The sequence below is a fragment of the Fistularia commersonii genome, chromosome 9 (genome assembly GCF_037954325.1).
Source record: "Fistularia commersonii isolate RoL2024-O1a breed Wild chromosome 9, RoL_Fcom_v1.0, whole genome shotgun sequence".
NCBI lineage: Eukaryota > Metazoa > Chordata > Actinopteri > Syngnathiformes > Fistulariidae > Fistularia > Fistularia commersonii.
In genome coordinates this window covers 3045055-3062750 of record NC_141292.1, presented here as the reverse complement: position 1 = coordinate 3062750, position 17696 = coordinate 3045055, and the positions used below count along the sequence as shown (strand labels likewise).

The following is a 17696-nucleotide window of genomic DNA, read 5'->3' as shown; positions in this document are numbered from 1 at the left end:
CTGGTTAATGCGTATAATCTTTCCATCTTGTGCGCCTACAGGTGGAGAAAGTGGTTGATTCGGTGACTCCACCCCTCAACCTAAAAGTCACCTTTCCCAGAATGTCTCTTCTAAAAAACGACTTGCTTTTTCTGACGCGACTCGCCACCAGCCCGCAGGTCAATGTCAACGTACAGAAAGACGCGTGCGTTTAATCTCGCAGGTTTAATGCATGTTGGACGTCTCTTTGCAGGTTCAATGTGACATCGAAGGCTTGATCAACCAGCTCAGCACCAGAAATGTGAAAATCAATCCAAAAAAAGAAACTCTCAGCAACTTCTTAGTGGTAGGTGATGAGCATTGTTTTTCTGGCTTTACAGCAGGAGGGGGTATCAAACGTACGGCCCGCGGGCCAATATCGGCCCGCCGGGGGCTCCGATCTGGCCTGTGCAATATATCTAAAATTTGAAAAAATACATAAAAATCATGAATTCCTTTTTTAAAATAAAAATGTAGTTCCTATATTGTCTGTTTTACTCAGTGTTAGCAACACAGCAGATGGTAGCAATGCGGCTTCTGGGTCTGTAAATAGCTTTTTTACTTATTGTTAGCAATGTTTTTTAAACAAAAAAAGAGAAAATAAAAGTCAAAAAAGTTGTCAAAAAAGAGAAAAGTGGACATGGAGTTTTCCAAGAAAATTGGACCACTTCTTATTTGTTGGTTGAGGTTAATAAGATGCAGCAAGTTTTGGTGCCACTAAGAGATTAAAAATACAACAGGACAGAACTGCGGCATAGCGTTATTAAAATTGCACTTTCACCACTTCTCAGGTTGTTCGTCATGTATTTTTTAAAGGAGCAGTTCATTACATATGAAGATTTTTATAATTTACCTGTTCTGGTTTACACTAAAACAAACCTGCCCTGTTCGGTTTGCTCTGCAGAGTTGTGAAAATATCCAATGTGAGTCTTTTACATGCTCCATCCAAGAGGCCCAACTCAGTCATATAAATGTCACATTCAGAGTGTGGAAACCCACTTTTATTAAGGTAAGATAAGTATAAAACACCCATCCAGAATTTCGAATCCATGGGGGAATGCGTTCATGCGCTTGCAATCAAACTTTTATATTACAGGCGGAATTTTCCAGCCTTTATATGACAGTGAACGCAACTCTGGAGACTGAAAACACAAACCTGTTCGTCCTGAGCAGCACCAACACACACAGAAGTGTAAGTGGCTTCCCATCTAACTGACTGTCTTAAACGATGCGGATATTTTGAAAATGTAACGTCAATAAATCAACTGATAATGCCTGATCGAGTACAAGAAAAGTCAATGCAAAGTATCCTGACGGACGGTTTTGTTTATCATATTTACTCCGGCTTAAGTGACATTTGCGCTCTAAATGCTGTCATACTAGAGGTCATTCTCGATATCAGATTAACTCTGGAAAGGCCTCGTGCTAATCAATGCGGTCGGCAGTCGGGTCCTACTTTGGCCTCTGCGCCATCTCGCTTATACTGCATGTTTTAGGACAGTTGGACCTGTTTGTTAATTGTTGTGCTTTACATAAACACTATATTGCATATATTCTGTTTAGGTAAAAATCCAGGTTTCCAAGGAGACCTTAGGAGGAATCCCCCTATGGATCATCATCATCAGCATCCTGATAGGACTTCTGATCTTAGCACTGGTCATTTTTGCTCTTTGGAAGGTAATTTTTTATCAGAAAACATAATGATATATAATTTTAGACATATCAAATATAATAAGAAATGTTTGTCCAACTTCATGTCCAAATGTTGATGATTGGTAATATAGAATAACTTTTTTTACACTTTAGTTTTAATGTAGCTCTCAAATAAGATATTAGATGCTATTGTGGCATACTAACATTTTAGATAATCTAATAACTGCCATTAATATAAGAATTTTATATATAATATAAGCACTATCTTGCATTATTTTTTCCCATTCTGTTGTCTATTCTTATCATTGTTGTCATTCACTCTGCTGTCTATTTATTTGTGAATGTCTTTGGTTATCTTTTGATTGACTATATATTTATATTTATATTTATATCTATATTTAGATTATATACACCCATATTTATTGATACTGTGATTGTTACGCTGCTGTGATAAAAGAAAGTATATCTTATCTTATCTTATCTTATCTTATCTTATCTTATCTTATCTTATCTTATCTTATCTTGATTTCGTAAATCCTCTGGTAATAAAAAAGTCTACCCTACTTTCTAACAATTCAACAATTTATCATGTATTTTACATGTAAAAAGTCCATATGTATTAACATTCTTGGCCAGTTTTTAAAGTATTTTACATAATATATTGTTGCCATCTGAACATCTATGCCTAGATATTTCTTTGGTTTCCTTTAACTGGCAGATAGAAAAGTATTTGGTATAATTTGATGGAATTTTTTGGGGGGCCTGGCATATCTGAAACTGATGTTTCTGCTCCTCCAGATGGGTTTCTTTAAGAGAAAATCGAGGGAATACTCGAAGGACGAAATGATGGACTGAGTGATTCAGACCACCGGCAGCAATTAGCTCTGTGATTGACTGCTTCAGGAGCCACCAGGTCACGCCGAGTGACGGACGGACTTTTAAACAGAGAGTCGGACACAGTGGAGACGCCAAAAAGACCCACAGCCACCTCAGTGCTACAACACGTGACTACCTATGTTACCGTTTCTGTTCGAATAATGTTTGCGCACGATGTCTCACCCTGGTCCTTTCGCTGCTTTTCAGAATTGTGTTTGACAGGTTTAAACATCGGGGGGCGATTCCATTCGGTCCGTGAAATGATTTATGTGAATTCATATGAATAGCGAAAGTATGAAAAACCGTAAGGGAGCCAGCGAACGTTTGGCGCCAGGGGCTCGCCATCACATGACCTGCTGTGCAGGGCAGGGCGGTGCCTGCTGGAAGGGAACTGCATTTCTGGTTCTTTTTTTTTTTTTTTTCCGTTAACCTCAGCCTCTGTGATTTGCGCCTAAATCTGACTTCAACCCCTGAACATCTGGAGACTGAGGCGAGGAGAGGTTCTGCAGTGCAGGGAAGGAATACCGGACTTGCATTGTGGGCATTTTGTCATATTGAATTTCATCAAATTGAATTTTTGTGTTTTACTTTCCGTTTAAGGAATTCTCGGGAATTCTTTCGTGAGGAGAGGCTGGGCAATTCGGACAGTCTGTTCAAAAAGGAAGTAACGATACGTTACTTTCTAACACTCACTGTATTGTACGGTAAAACATTTCCAAGCGCTATTCTTCCCAGACGTTCTGCTTTGCAGCCGAAATGGTGGAACACACCATCGCTGATCAAGCGTTTGTTGGCAAAGCACGTGCCCGGTGTCTTCACATAAAGTAGTTTAAAAAAAAAAAAAAACCTTCAGAGATATGCGACTCCAGCTTTAACGGAAAAAAGTACTCAGGTTTTTTGCAGTAAAACAATCCAAAGTCACCCAAGTCACTCCACACGCTCACGTCACCGCCGTGTCCAAAGGTCCGATCGCGCGGTATGTGACCTCTGCGCGTTGTCAGAGTGGCCCGTCTGTCTGTCTATACACGCTTGTGTTAAAAAAAAAGCTTATTTGCATAAATATTTCTTGAGGAAACACTGTATCTTTTAGCAGTTTGTCATTGAGTTTTAGCAATAGAACACGGCACATTTTACTTTCCACGATGTTGGCTAAATACACTGTTCTAAATGCGAGACTTGTTCCGGTAAAAACAAAGGCGCTGTGTAATTTTCCATCCGAATTAAGCAACTCACCAAAAACCAATAAAACCGTGTCATAGTATTAAAGGGACAGTTTACCACAAATGAAATAAAGAGGCAAAACAATACTTTGCCTTAATCCTGTATGGTTGCCATTCGACTTGCCATGGTTCACGCTGATTTTTGAGAAAACTGTCAAAATATTTGCCTTGTCTGGAAAACAGTGCGGACGGCATTTCTCTACATCTGAATCACGTAGCAGTGAAATCTCTTCAGAAATCATAATGTAGTTCGGGAGGGGTAAACTGCCTAAATGCCAATGATTGTATTTTAAGTCGCCTTTTGTTCCAAAGGGATAGTGAGCTGCATCTTTGAAATCATACCCTTTGATTGTACTGTAAATATAATAAAAGCTGAAAAATATAAGGCTTTAAAAATGTACATATTTTTTTTTTTGCAATAATTCATGTAATTTAAGAGATGTTATCCTAAACTCTTACCTTTTTTTGTTACAAGCAGCCATACTTTTGCTCAGGTTCTACTTGTATCGTGAATGGTGACGGAAACGTTTGACGGAAAAGCAATTATTTGGCCTTTCGCAGTGGAAAAGCAGATGCAAATATGTAAATAATTTGTCATATTTTGAGTAGAATATGAAGTTTATGTATTCTGTACCAACATTACAAGGGTTTATATCCACTACTTTGGTTTCATAAATATTTGTATTAATTTGATTGCAAGTGATGACTCAAGTCTGTACGACAAAGTATTTTGTTATTCTTCCATGTAATTTCAATCTTTTTAATCAAAAAATATAAAGAGTAAAATGGGCTCAAATGTAGATAGGTGTGTCTCCCTGTCGCTCGGGGTTCAGCGGTAGATGGTTCGAATGGTGAACAAAGTATGAGCTAATAATCAGCTCAATATGACCCCTTATGCTGTACCTTGCAAACCTAGTCCTTTAGGATTACCGCCTTTTTTAATTTTTTGAGGTGTGCCACAGCTCTGCAGATTGTCAAGAGATTGTATTTTTACTAGAGTCGGACAGTCATTGAGTTTATGGGCTGTTTTTACTGTATGGATGTCTCAGTACAAGCGTATATCTTGGCCAATAGTAAAACTGTAAAAATCGATGTTTTATATTTGAAATATCTGATCAGTTTGTTATATAATCCCAGCAGGCACCCGGCTGGACACCCATATTGTTTATATTTGTCTGAATGATTTGATGCCGCAGTTGGGGAGACTAATGTCAAACATATGGTCCAGAATAATATTAACAACAGCCGATGTTGATATTGTGTTTTCTGTTTGTAACTAACCAAAACTCAAGGTCTTCCAAAACCCCAAGTGCTAACTATCACAAATATAATACATTGATTTCTTTCAACCTTCATATTTGGTTGGTTTTGAGTCCAATTTTTGGATTTTCAATGTCAACTTGATTGTCATTTTCAAATGAAGCGTTCCGCCGTACGGCCTCTGTCTGAATTTAAAACGACAGCCGTTGCAGCTGCTTGTTTAAGACTATACAATAGCGTCATGCAATGAACTTAGCGCTGCAACGATAACATTTCGATGGGGCTCAAATGTCAACCGCTTTATTGCAATCAGATTTTTTTTTCAACCCAAATATCTGCATCAAATCCGGAATCTGGGTCTATATTACGTGTTGGTAACGACCGAGTTTTTTCCTCTTTCTCATTGTTTTCCTTTGCCGACGTACGATAAAGCTGAGGAAAACGCCGAGAGAGAAATTATATTAATGAAGCCACGCTTCGTAGCGCTCACTCTCCACGTTTCATATTAAACACACATTTTTATGTACTGAATGTGTAACCGTCATATTTGAGATTCTGTGGCTTTATCAGGATCAAGCACCGAGATGAAGTTTATCTGCTTGCATACGAAGATGTGATGTGGCATCACAAATAAACTAAACCAAAAACTAAACTTAGAAAAAAAAAAAAAGGAGAGAGTGGGCTTGAAGGGCTTGTTGTTAGCTTCAACCCAGCCTTCGATACTGCTGTGAAGTTTTCATTGTAATGCACTGGTTTGTCAGGCTGTATGCTTCCTCATCAGCACAAAAAGATACGGAGTCTTCTGTTTAGAAAATAAAGACTTTTTACAAAGAATTGCTCCCTCCTCCTTTTTTGTGTTCATATGACTAACTTATCATGGAATAACAACTTTTTTTGAGGAAGAAAATATATGTCGATTTCTATCGATTGAACCAAGATAGGGCCACTGTCTGACTGTTCATCTGGTCACCAGGTAGAGATTATAACCGTGATTAATCTTACCTGTTTTTACTTACATCACAGACTTCAAGTTTTTGTTTTCTGTCTTTATTCATCCATATTGTACTATTTGGAAATCAAAACCAGCTCGGTCCTTAGACCTGTGATAGCGAGGAAAATAGAAAACAAAACAAGTCATGGGAGCGATCCCTGATTCCTAGGACAAACACCCCTCAACATATCTTCTTCTTTCTCTTCTCCTTCCGGCTTTTCCCTTCAGGGGTCGTCACAGCGAATCGACCTTCTCCATCTAACCCTATTGTCTGTTTCCTCCTCTGTCAAACCAACTAACTTCATATCTTCTCTCACTACGTCCATAAATCTTCTCTTTGGTCTTCCTCTAGACCTCCAATTCCAGCATCCGTCTACCAATATATTCACTATCCCCCCTTTGACATGACCCAACCATCTCAGTCTGGCTTCTCCGACCTTCTCTCCAAAACATCTAACACGTGTTGTTCCTCTGATGGACTCATTCCTGATCCTATTCATCCAAAGAGAACTTCAGCATCTTCATCTCTGCAACTTCGAGCTCTGCCTCCTGTCTTTTCATCATTGTCACTGTTTCTAGGCCATACAGGATCGCTGGTCTCACCACTGTCTTGTACACCTTTCCTGATAATCTCCACTCCCTGTAGTCTCACCGTTCCACCAGGGTTCCTCTCATTCACACACATATATCCTGTCTTGCTGCGACTAAATTTCATTCCTCTCCTATTCAGAGCGTACCTCCACCTCTCTGGATGATCCTCAACCTATTCCCTGCTCTTGCTATAGATCACAATGTCATCTGCAAACATAAAACCACTCAACATGTACGGTCTTCTTCTTCTCCCTTGGGCTTTTTCCTTCAGGGGTCGAAACAGCGAATCAACCTTCTCGATCTAACCCATTCTCTGTATCCTCCTCTTTCTTCTTCATATCCTCTCTCCCTAGACCTCCTACATGGCAGCTTCAATTCCAGCATCCCTCCATATTCACTCCTCTGTACATGACCCAACCATCTCAGTCTGGCTTCTCCGACCTTCTCTCCAAAACATCTAACATGTGTTATTCCTCTGATGGACTAATTCCTGATCCTATCCATCCTGGTCACTCCCAAAGTGGACCTCCTCATCTTCATACCTGTCAACATGTACGGTATAAAAACATATTGGCAAACTAACTGTTGCAGTATATTTGATTAAAACACCCGCATCTCTAAACGTTTACTCATACGTTACACCTCATTTATCGAACGATATTAAGGAACTTGGGCGTCCAGGTCAGCTTGTAGGGAGTTTGCATGTTCCTCTCGCGTCTGCGTGGGTTTACTCTGAATTCCCTGGTTTCCTCCCTCAGTCCCAAAATATGCAATTGGTAAAATTCCCCTAAATATGTGAATGAGTTGATCAATATGCAGCCCTGTGATCGACTGGCAACCGGTCGGGGGCTGACAACCGGGATAGGCTCCGGCATCCCCGCGACCCTGCCTGCAGGAAACGTGGGCGGATTTTGCATGTGTTATTGCACATATCAATGGAAATGATCACAATTTTGAGTGCTGAGGGTGTTTTCGCTGTCATGCATCACCGTGTGGGTTGAGACGCGACACCGGCGGGGAGAAGCCGCGGACGGAGCCGCCGGGATCCGGGGAGGGGGGTTTTCACGCCACGGGCGCCGCCTAGTGTTCACCCGCAGCACTGTGCGATAAGTGACTGGGAGGGGAAGCAGAACAAACTGTAAGCTGCCAGGGGCTCCATCTTGCTCGAAAAAGAGGCGAGGGTGACGGTTTTTTTTTAGTTTAGCATTGAAAAAAACTGTTTCGCCCCCCGTTTAACGCACCGGGGAGCCCGAGGAGGGGCTGTGCCGCTGTTTGTAGGATGTCCCGACATGAGGGTGAGTTGATAAACAGCGCTGTGCTCGGTGGCTACATTACCTGAGCGGCTAGCTCCTTAGCTAGCTGTGCTAATTTCAATTCAAGTCAGGGGGCATGTGTGCTTTTCGCAGCCTGTTTCCAAGCTTCTGCCAACAAATACACAACTGGTGTTAGTATTTCACACTAAGCCGAGGTGTAGTATTTCGGGGCGAACTGCCAAAGACTCAACCTTATCGCAATGATACGGCAACATAGCGGTGCTTAGCAGTTAGCCGTTGCTAGGTACTGCGTTACCTTGCGTTAGCTGGGTTAGCGAGTCGGCTAACTTACTGTATGCTAGGGGTGGTCAGTGTTGGCTGCACCTCAACGTTCCTGTCGCCGGCGTTTATAGCGTTCTAGGTATGCATAACAATGTCGTATGAAAAAGAGATCGGATCGCTTGCTAAAACGTCAGCTATCTCTTAAGATAGCCATTTGCTCTAATGTTAGCGCCATACTGTCCCGTGTTGTCACATTACCTACTGTTGGCGAATGCACTGTCATCAAGAAGACACAAAGTCTGAGGCCTCAAACTCCGACCGTGGAATCGGTGTGTTAAAACCGCGAACCAGATTTAAAACCAAGTGTAAAAATCGCTCTCTTCAAAAAGTACACAGCTTGAGCACTGTTAGGCCAACTGGTAGGTTATTCTGTTGTAATGTCTCCACAGTTGGCAATGTGTCTTTCGTGGGTGCCACTAAAAAGAGAAAGGGGAATACTCCTGCAACTTGTTTGGAATTGGACAAAGAAGGAGCTTGTCTCGCAGATTTATTACACAAAGTGGACCAACTGGTTTTAAAGATTGTCAAGTACCGGCAATCTTTTTGTTCACCCGCTTTTAGTCGTAATGTGCGGGCAGAGGGCACCCATTAACTCGTAATGCTGTTGAAAAGTTGCTGAGGTGCAACCAAAGCCCCGTTCAACCCATAGATCTAATTGTTGAGTATTGGCAGCTGATTTGTTTTTCTCATGCCGCGGGTTACCTTAGTCACCTTTGCGGATATTTTCTTTCGAAACGGTTGTAGCAAACGCCGAATTAGTCTCAAATTAGATTTGGGGATTGGTAAATGAGTCATTCTCACGTAAGGTACAGCTAGACTGGACTTGATTGTCGAGTGAGATGAGTGAATGATCCCTGGCAGAAAGTGGTGGGCACACGGAGAGACCAGATAATCTTTGACATTCTGATAAACGGAGTGTACTTTGACATTGACCTTGGCAATATTGCACCAGAAATGTACTCCGTTGATACTGATACCTATCAAGCCATTTCCTCTTTCTAAAATTTCAAAATTGTCGGTGAAATTGGAAGAAATTGTTGATTTTTACACCCCACTTTCTTGTCCAAAACATAAGAAAAATTAAATGTGTACTTTGGTATATCACATGTAAGAGTTAGGTTGTGTGCACAGGCTCGACGACAAATGCGATTTTGAAGAAAGTTAGGTATAGTTTCGTAGACCGGACGAAAACTCTTAAAAGATGTAATATGCCAACAAAAGGAAGAGGAGATAACAAGAGGATAACTCGATTTTAAGATTTGTCAGTAGATTAATAATTCAGCATTACCAGCTCTGTTCAGCCGGTCAAACTCCTTTTAAAAATAGTTCAACTAAATTTGTGCCTAGTAGACAAGATTTAGAAAAAAAACGAGCTGGTTTAAACATCATTATCTTTAAGTATCAGCTTGTTGTGGTATGAAAAACCAAAGAAATTGTGAGAATTATGATAGCGTAATCTGCTTACAAATTCCGCACACTATTTTGTCCACTCTTTTGGTTTGACAAGTCAGTGTAAGATTTGATACACACTTTCGACTGATTATCAAACTTCTCACTTCCACGCTGAACCCGTATGACGACACAGCTGAGATTAGCTGATGTCTGATTTTTCCCCACCTCGTCAGCGCTTGAGTATATGTAGAGATGTACATATATAGATATCAACAAAGGGCCTACTTATATGATATTCATGTCCGTCACTGTGTCTCAGATCCACTATAAACAAAAACAAACAGGCACATGTTAAGCGTGAGAATGAGTATGAGATCGATGGGAGGAGCTGCATCATCTTCCTACGTTGTGCAGCAGGGTCAGTGAAATGATCCCTGGTTTCGAGTATCGAGATAAGACTTAGATTTTCACACCGATCAATGGAAGCAGGTCTATTGTGAAATAATTGTATGCCATGTTTGTGCCTTTACGTTTTTTTGGCGTAAGGCACTGTGCTAGAAAATGCTGATACAATGTTTTACATGCTGGATCAAACTGGGTACAGGCCTGGTGCTCGTCCACAGTCCGCTCATTCGGGACTGTGATTTCTGACTTTGTAGGTTGTAACGTGTAATTTTTTTTCGAATGAAACCTTATCGGACGCCTTTGTTTGTCCTTATCCAGTTCCTGCACCCGTTATGTACATCTCTATCTGAAAGGCCCTCATATAATGGTTGAAAAAAATTCTCAGCCTTGATACTTATGTGTTTTAGATAGTAATTCATCATGTTGCACCTGTTTATTATTTACAGTAAATTCATCATCTTTTCTCATACTGGCTGTCAAAATATTCAATGACTCATCCTGCACTCGGGTCTTTAAAAAATATGTCATCGAATTAAAAGGTTTTATCGAAGTTTAATGCATCCCCCGCCTTCCGAACCACCGTGCCTTTTTCAGACGGTACACAGGAGCCATAAACTAGACAGTGGTGGTCCCTTTATGTTTGGTCACAATATTGTCTGCTGTAAAACAGCAAGGCAATGTCAGCAGCAAGCCCCCCCCCCCCCCCCCCCCCGACCGCCCCGTAGTGCTGTGTTTCTGGCGGACATATATTTGTGGAAGAAAAAAAAAAAAAAAAACAGCACTATGACTTGTGTTTCATATGGCCTTTAAAAATGTTTGAACTGTCCTATGGGCGAGTCACAAAGTCTGTAATGGGAAAAAAAAAAAAAAAATCAACTGCTTGTTTGTGTGATGCCTTTGAAAGGAAGGCAACTCTGGAATGCTAGAGTTGTTCATTGCTGGCACTTGTGGCTTGGTGCCACTCCAAAACACACGCTCATGAAAGCGAGACCGACCCGCAGATAGAAATTGCTTTCTTCCAGTCAGCCTCGGCGCGCAGTTATAAGGAATTTGTAACTTTATTGTCAGTTCCCTATGTTTGACTTAACACTCTTGTTTTTGGCAGGTGTGAGCTGCGATGCATGTTTAAAAGGAAACTTTAGAGGAAGGCGGTTCAAGTGTTTAATTTGCTACGACTACGACTTGTGCGCATCGTGCTACGAGAGTGGAGCCACAACAACAAGACATACTACAGAGCACCCCATGCAGTGTATATTAACCAGGGTAGACTATGGTAAGGACTTGACTGAAAGCCAGATGGTAGGACCAACTCCTCCTGCCTGTAGAATTCATCATTGCATACTTTATTGAGATGAGTGAGTTATTCAGGCAAAATTTGTCTGGATACTATTTACATTAATCATTGAAGTAGGGATCAGCAAACAGTAATGGATTTCCTGTTTCCTCTGTTCCCGCAGACTTGTATTACGGAGGTGACACCTTTTCAGTAGAGCAACCCCAGTCATTCACATGTCCTTATTGTGGAAAGATGGGCTTCACAGAGACATCTCTTCAGGAGCATGTTACCTCAGAGCATGCAGAGACTTCCACAGAGGTGGTGAGTATTCCACGCGTTTTCCGAACGAGACGGCGAGCGGCTCTGTGACAGATTGGCAACGAGTCCAGGGTGTACCCCGCCTTTCGCCCAGTGAAAGCTGGGATTGGCATCAGCCCCACCGCAACCCTGAGTGCAGGATAAGCGGTATAGACAATGAGTGGATGTGAGAACTTTATCCGTTGCAAAATTTGGAATACTATCGGGAACATATCAATTCAAGCTAACCGATGCTGTCGTTGCTGGCGTCAGAGGGCGCTTGTTTTGAGCGCAATCGTCGTCCGCTGAGTTAAGTGAGGAAGGGAAGTGGATCAGACAGCTGCTGACTGCGCTGGCACCTGTGTGTCTGACGGCCAGGTAGAGCTGCAAAGTAGCAGCTACAGTCATGGCAATGCAGGGAAACAAGAGGCCCTTGTTTGGAAGCCTGACCAATAGCAGAAATTTCAGCGAAGCCCGCAACACGATATCGAGAAGTAGAATTCTCCTACGTTGATAGACTGGCTGGTATTTTTTGCCTGCATAAAGCGATGTCATTTGGTGTTGCTAAACAAACAAACAATTTACCATTAGGTGACAACACCGGCGCTCTGAGATCTTTGCCGCGATAAAATAACGAAAAGCCAGAATGCCACTTGTGTTTTTTTTAAGTGGCCTGTACATTTTCTTCCCAATTTTCATGCTTTGGCAGATCAGTCAAAAGTTATGAATGCACCTCTTGCTGCAACAACTTGCTGTGAAGAATAAGAACACGAGAACGACACAGGGCTTTTCAGCAGAGGCCTTAAAATTTGATGGCAACGGTTGAGGCGATATTGGTCTGACTTTACATTTTAATGCTTGCCCTCAAGACCAGCGGTTTATTCACTTCAGCATTTGAAAAAGGTGTCTTTTGGGTAGTTAACACAACTTACACTAAATTTCAGAGGCAAGTATTCTTCGTCAAATTTGCATTATCTTGTTATGTACAGACTTTTGGGTTCCTGATAGGAAGGAATATTTGCTCTTTAGGAACCAAATCATAAACGATGTGAAGTTTTTTAATTTCAGCGTATATCCTCAAGCAAGTATGCTCCTGCACTATATCTGTCAAAAGATCAGTATTTGACTTAAAAACTAACTAACCACCTTATCGGTTTGGTCAACAGGTTGATCCAATTACCATTATTTGTGTTCAAATATAGTCATTGCGTTCCTCTAAGTTCCATTGTTGTCTGTTTGTAATGGATTGCTGCAGAGTGGTGTTGTGTAACAGCGAGCGGACTTTGCGAGATAAAACTAGCATTAATTTATATTTTCATCATATTCGTCAATTCCCATGAATAGACCAAAACCAGCAAAAGGATATTCATCACACAATCCTTAATCACGTCCCCGCACTATCTGTGGCTGCCAGCCTCAAACCAATTTGTTCCTAAAAATTAAAACGAAAAAGACAACTGTTCACAAAATATAGCTCCACTTTGTAGAACAGCTCGGTAATTGTCTGAACCAGCCGTCCACGGGCACGCCGGCTAAGTATTTAGAGGAGAAGAATGCTGTGTCGTGCACCACCGTTTTGTTATTTCTGATCATTTTGTGTGTGTGTGTGTGTGTGTGTGTGTGTGTGTGTGTGTGTGTGTGTGTATGCGCATCCAAAGGGCGAGTGATTTAGAGTTTGTTGTTTCTGTTCTGATCGTTTGATCACGTGCTTAACAGGGTCTCCTGCTTAAATGGGACTAAGTATGCTGATATTGTTGCATAAACAACAATGATCTACTCATCACTAAATGATCAGTAGATCACTCAATTATATTTAAAAAAAAAAAAAAAAAAAAAAAATCAATCCAAAGACCGAGCTGCACGTTGCTTCCTCCGAGAGGAACATGATCTAAATCCAGAATGGAAACGCTGAATGTGTCGTCGCCCCTTAAACGCTGGACGTTGGCAAAAATATACCGGTATGAAAATGGATTCTGTAACTGCGACGGCGTAGACGGCAAACTCCCACATTGTCTGGAGCACGGAGACGCTCAGAAGCTCTCGCCATCTCTGGTTCCAGATCTGTCCAATATGTGCCGCCTTGCCAGGAGGGGACCCCAACCACGTCACAGACGACTTCACAGCCCACCTCACACTCGAACACAGAGCTCCAAGAGATTTAATATCCTTTCCAAAGCTTTGCATCTTTTAGACGGCGTGCAGGTGTGACATTGAAACGCTCGCGAGAAGATGACATTGTTGCTCCCCGGCAGATCACTCCATAGATCCTTAACAGCCCCTGTTCAAGACGAGTCCAGCAGCGTTCGGCACGTACGTAGGATGTTTCACCCCGGACGAGGACTCGGAGGTCCCAGAGCACGAAGGACGAATATGCACTTTACCAGTGGCTCCACGGGGGGACTCTCATCCTCCTCATCACAGAGCTCGACCTACACCCCCAGTAACAGAGAGGCAATGGACCCCATCGCCGGTAAGAATCGGGGCTGCGTTGATAAATTCTTGACTGCCCGCAGCGCCGTCAGGGAGAAATGAGAAGAATTTAGCCGCTGCTCATTCGCTAAAATATCAAAGTCGAATAGCGAGGAACTCCCCCCCTCGCACCCCATCCAACCAGTGAATTTGCACCAGAAATATGCGAATAACAATAAATTTAGATGCTAAAAAGCGGTTACGTCTGCGAGGAATCGTCAAAGACGAGTAAAGGTCCGGAATTCAATGTTTACATTCATTCTGAAATTTCCCTCTTAATAAAATGGACTGTCCCCTTTGACCTGGATATTGACGAAGACCTCGCGGTTCAGCGTGTTTTCATCCAAGTATCGGGCAGCCCGTACATATTCCGATACTGTAGCGATTAACAGTATTTGCTGAGAACACTGAAGCTGCAGGCAGTGACGCTTTCTCTGAGGAATTAATGGACGACTCTACCGCGGCAAAGACCGCAGGGTGGTTGCAAAGGGTGTGTTCGCTCACCGCCGCGATGTTTTCCTTTGATTCAGCTTTACATAATGGTCTTCTTCTGCACGTCTGGATTTCTGGGACGAAATACGGACGACAAGTTGTTTCGCTATAGTTTGCAGGAAGAGGACTCTGTAATATTTGCTAAATAGGTGTCATTGTTTTAAGACTTTTTTTTTTTTCAAATCAAAAAGTTGATGGCTGTTTTTACTCAGATATTGAGGTTTTGCACCAAGGGTTGTCGTAACTTATTCCCTCATAGTCTTCGGATTATTTTGTAATTTGCTCTTTATTTTCCCGAGATGGGCAACCCTAAAAAGCTCCATACATCTATTTCCCATCCCGCCCACCGTGAATCCTGTCTCCCGTCTTTCCCTTCTTCTTTTATTCAATTTCCGTCCGGCTAGTTATTTTGGAAACGCTTGTGTCACCCCGCCCCTCCCCCAGCGCTTCCACCGCTACAACACGACCCAGCTTTTTATTTGAGAAAATTCTGTAAATATTTCATTTGGGGGATATTGCTCGAGAAATGTTGCTTAAGCTTCGAGCGAGCAGAAATATTTAAGCATGACGCTCGGCAGAAATAACAGTGAAATACATACAAATACAAAGAGGGGTCCAATTTTTGTATTTCTCAATCCTGTTTGATAAACAAATTGGCCGTCCAGAAATTCAGTATCCATTATTTAAGGATTTCTTTCGCACAGGTGGGATATTGCAGATCTTTTTTTTATTTCTGTTTACAACTGAGCTCTAGCTTTCACTCCTTATGCGTTTAATCTATTTATTGATATTGTCATAAAACTGCTTTCTATCTGTAATTTTTATTTGTTTTAGATTTGATGAGAAGCTGATGGAAATTTCCATTTAGCGCAATTTTCCTTTGTCATGATTAGTTGACAATGTCTTTATAATGAGTGTGTTGGGTGTCAACTTTTACTAAAGGCAATGGTTCTACGATCAATACGTGCGTGTCCACTTTAACATAAAGCAAAATGATTATTTACTCCGATTAGATAACCGCGATCCAATCCAATAGCCCAAAGTACCGGCGGCGTTTTTGATGAATCACCGAGGTCATCGATTAGTTTCTCAAATCAAACGAAAACCTTTTGTCACGTCTCCTGAAACCCCCGTGCTGTCCGGTCCCCTTCCGAGGAATCTGTTGAAATCGTGACTTATTGTGAATCAGTCAACATCGAGGCCTGCTTTCTGTGTGTGTGTGTGTGTGTGTGTCCTGCAGAGTTGTTGTCTCAGCTATCAGGTGTGCGGCGCGCGGCGGGGGGTCAAATCAACTCGTCGGGGCCTTCGGCCTCGCAGCTCCAGCAGCTCCAGATGCAGCTGCAGTTGGAGCGGCAGCAAGCCCAGGCCGCGCGGCAGCAAGTGGAGACGGGCCGCCACGCCACGCGACGCGGCAACAACCCTGGCAACACCGGCACCGCCATCCCTCCGCCCAGCGCCGCCTCGGCCAACGCCGCCGCCACGGGAGACAGCAACCCCTCGTCCTCGTCTCATAGCTCACAGTTTCTATTAGCACGGTGAGTGCATCCAGGATCGGCCTCTTTTTTTAAAAAAAAAAACAAAACAAAAATCCTTAAATAATTGTTGTTATGCCAAGATGCCGGGGAGGAACACCAGAGGAACACCAGAACTACTAAGCTGCTAGCAAATAAAATTCCAAGCTGAACTGTAAAAAATAAAATAAATGTGTTTTAATTTATTTACAGTTCAGCTTTGCGGGAGAAGTGTGCGATTGCCTAAACGTGCGGCTTAGCGGGAACATTTTCTAGTACGCCTGAATGAAAATTAAAAAAAAAACATTAGTGGAAGGAGGAGATGGATATGAGGTGAGAGATGAGATGAGAACAACTTTATTTATCCTGAAGGAAATTGTTGTGCCTGAGTTTCAAGTAAAAAACATAACATAACATCGCAGATAATAGTAGAAAGGAGGAAGAATAAGAAATACAATACAATATGAATTCTGTTAACTGTAACTACAAAGATTGATGTGTGTGTGTCGTATTTTTGATTTTATGAAATTTTTTTTTTTTGTTTTTAGGTTGAACGAACCTAAGATGTCGGAAGCGGAGCGTCAGTATCTAGAAGGAGAGCGAGCCGACCGCAGCCTGTTCGTCCAGGAGCTTCTCCTGTCCACGCTGATGCACGAAGAGAGCTCCTCTTCCGACGAGGACGAACGCCGAGACTTCGCCGACTTCGGAGCCATGGGCTGCGTGGATGTCATGCCTTTAGATGTGGCGCTGGAGAACCTCCAGCTCCGAGAGAGCAGCTCTACGGGAAAGGAGCCTCCGCCGCCTCCTCTTTGATGTCCGGGCATCGAGCAGACTGTGTCCTCTTTGCTGCAACTGTCAGTGACGGGCGGCAGCAGACGCCTCCCCTCCCGTTTCCCCGGCCTCGACCCTCCCGTCTCCATCCACCTCTCCCCCCCCCCCCCTCCCCCCCCCCCCCCTTCCGCTCCCCTCCCCCCGAAACCCCGGTTTCTTTTTCGGTGATTGTAATTTCAGGCCCGTCACCACTTTTGTTACATTGTAAAAAAAAAAAAGGAAAAAAAATAATAATAATAATAATAATAAATAAATGAGAGCAAGTGGGTTAAACGTGCGACAGAGCGAGCGAGAGAGAGAGAGAGAGAGCGAGAGAAGAGAAATATATAAATATATATAAAATATATATGAAGTTGATAATCAATCCACATAACGTTTTTCTTTATCAGTGAGATGTTACAGGCAGCCGTGGCAGACCTTTGCTTCCTGTGACACGCAAACGGCTCTCCGTATAAATACTCCACATTCTGAAGTCAAGAGGACGTCGGCTCCTCTGATGAAGCTGCTGTGTGTGTTCATGACTATTAATTAATAAAAAGTGCTTGGATGGGTTACCATAACTACTGCATGCAGTTATTTGCAGCGTGCATGACTTTTAATGACTTTGTCATTAAAAAGACTTTTTAAAAGATCCCAAAGTTTTCAACTGGTTTTAAATGGTTGTTTCCAACACGCTTAAGTTAACGCAGATAGATTAGATGACAAAAAAAAAAAAAAAAAAACCGAAATTCATCGCTAACAATTTTTACATTTATTTTACAAGGCCGTTCTCAGATACGGAATGAAGAAAATCTCGGCTCCCGACGTTTTTTTTTTAGT

General features: G+C 42.3%; 2 protein-coding genes across 2 annotated transcripts in view; both read left to right on the top strand.

The window, feature by feature from the left end:
* itga1 (integrin, alpha 1) overlaps nucleotides 1-5861 on the top strand; it is a 59331-nt gene extending 53470 nt beyond the window's left edge. The window contains exons 25-30 of the mRNA XM_086151939.1: nucleotides 42-158; nucleotides 233-325; nucleotides 923-1027; nucleotides 1115-1210; nucleotides 1582-1695; nucleotides 2470-5861. Coding sequence (XP_086008065.1) covers nucleotides 42-158; nucleotides 233-325; nucleotides 923-1027; nucleotides 1115-1210; nucleotides 1582-1695; nucleotides 2470-2526 — 582 coding nt within the window. The 3' untranslated portion in view covers nucleotides 2527-5861. The remainder of the gene's footprint in view (nucleotides 1-41; nucleotides 159-232; nucleotides 326-922; nucleotides 1028-1114; nucleotides 1211-1581; nucleotides 1696-2469) is intronic.
* A 1860-nt stretch (nucleotides 5862-7721) lies between these two features.
* On the top strand, nucleotides 7722-17430 carry kcmf1 (potassium channel modulatory factor 1). The gene is made up of 7 exons (XM_086151936.1): nucleotides 7722-7904; nucleotides 11107-11274; nucleotides 11459-11598; nucleotides 13634-13735; nucleotides 13861-14044; nucleotides 15776-16070; nucleotides 16595-17430. The coding sequence occupies exons 1-7, from the start codon at nucleotides 7889-7891 to the stop codon at nucleotides 16857-16859; spliced, it is 1170 nt and encodes a 389-aa protein (XP_086008062.1). The 5' UTR covers nucleotides 7722-7888; the 3' UTR covers nucleotides 16860-17430.
* Nucleotides 17431-17696: the final 266 nt, after the last annotated feature.

What these genes read in the sequence shown, in the direction of transcription:
- kcmf1 (XM_086151936.1), top strand. An exon ending in ATTAACCAGGGTAGACTATG is followed by an intron (nt 11,275 to 11,458) that starts GTAAGGACTTGA and finishes CTGTTCCCGCAG; the next exon opens with ACTTGTATTACGGAGGTGAC. An exon ending in TCACAGTTTCTATTAGCACG is followed by an intron (nt 16,071 to 16,594) that starts GTGAGTGCATCC and finishes TTTTGTTTTTAG; the next exon opens with GTTGAACGAACCTAAGATGT.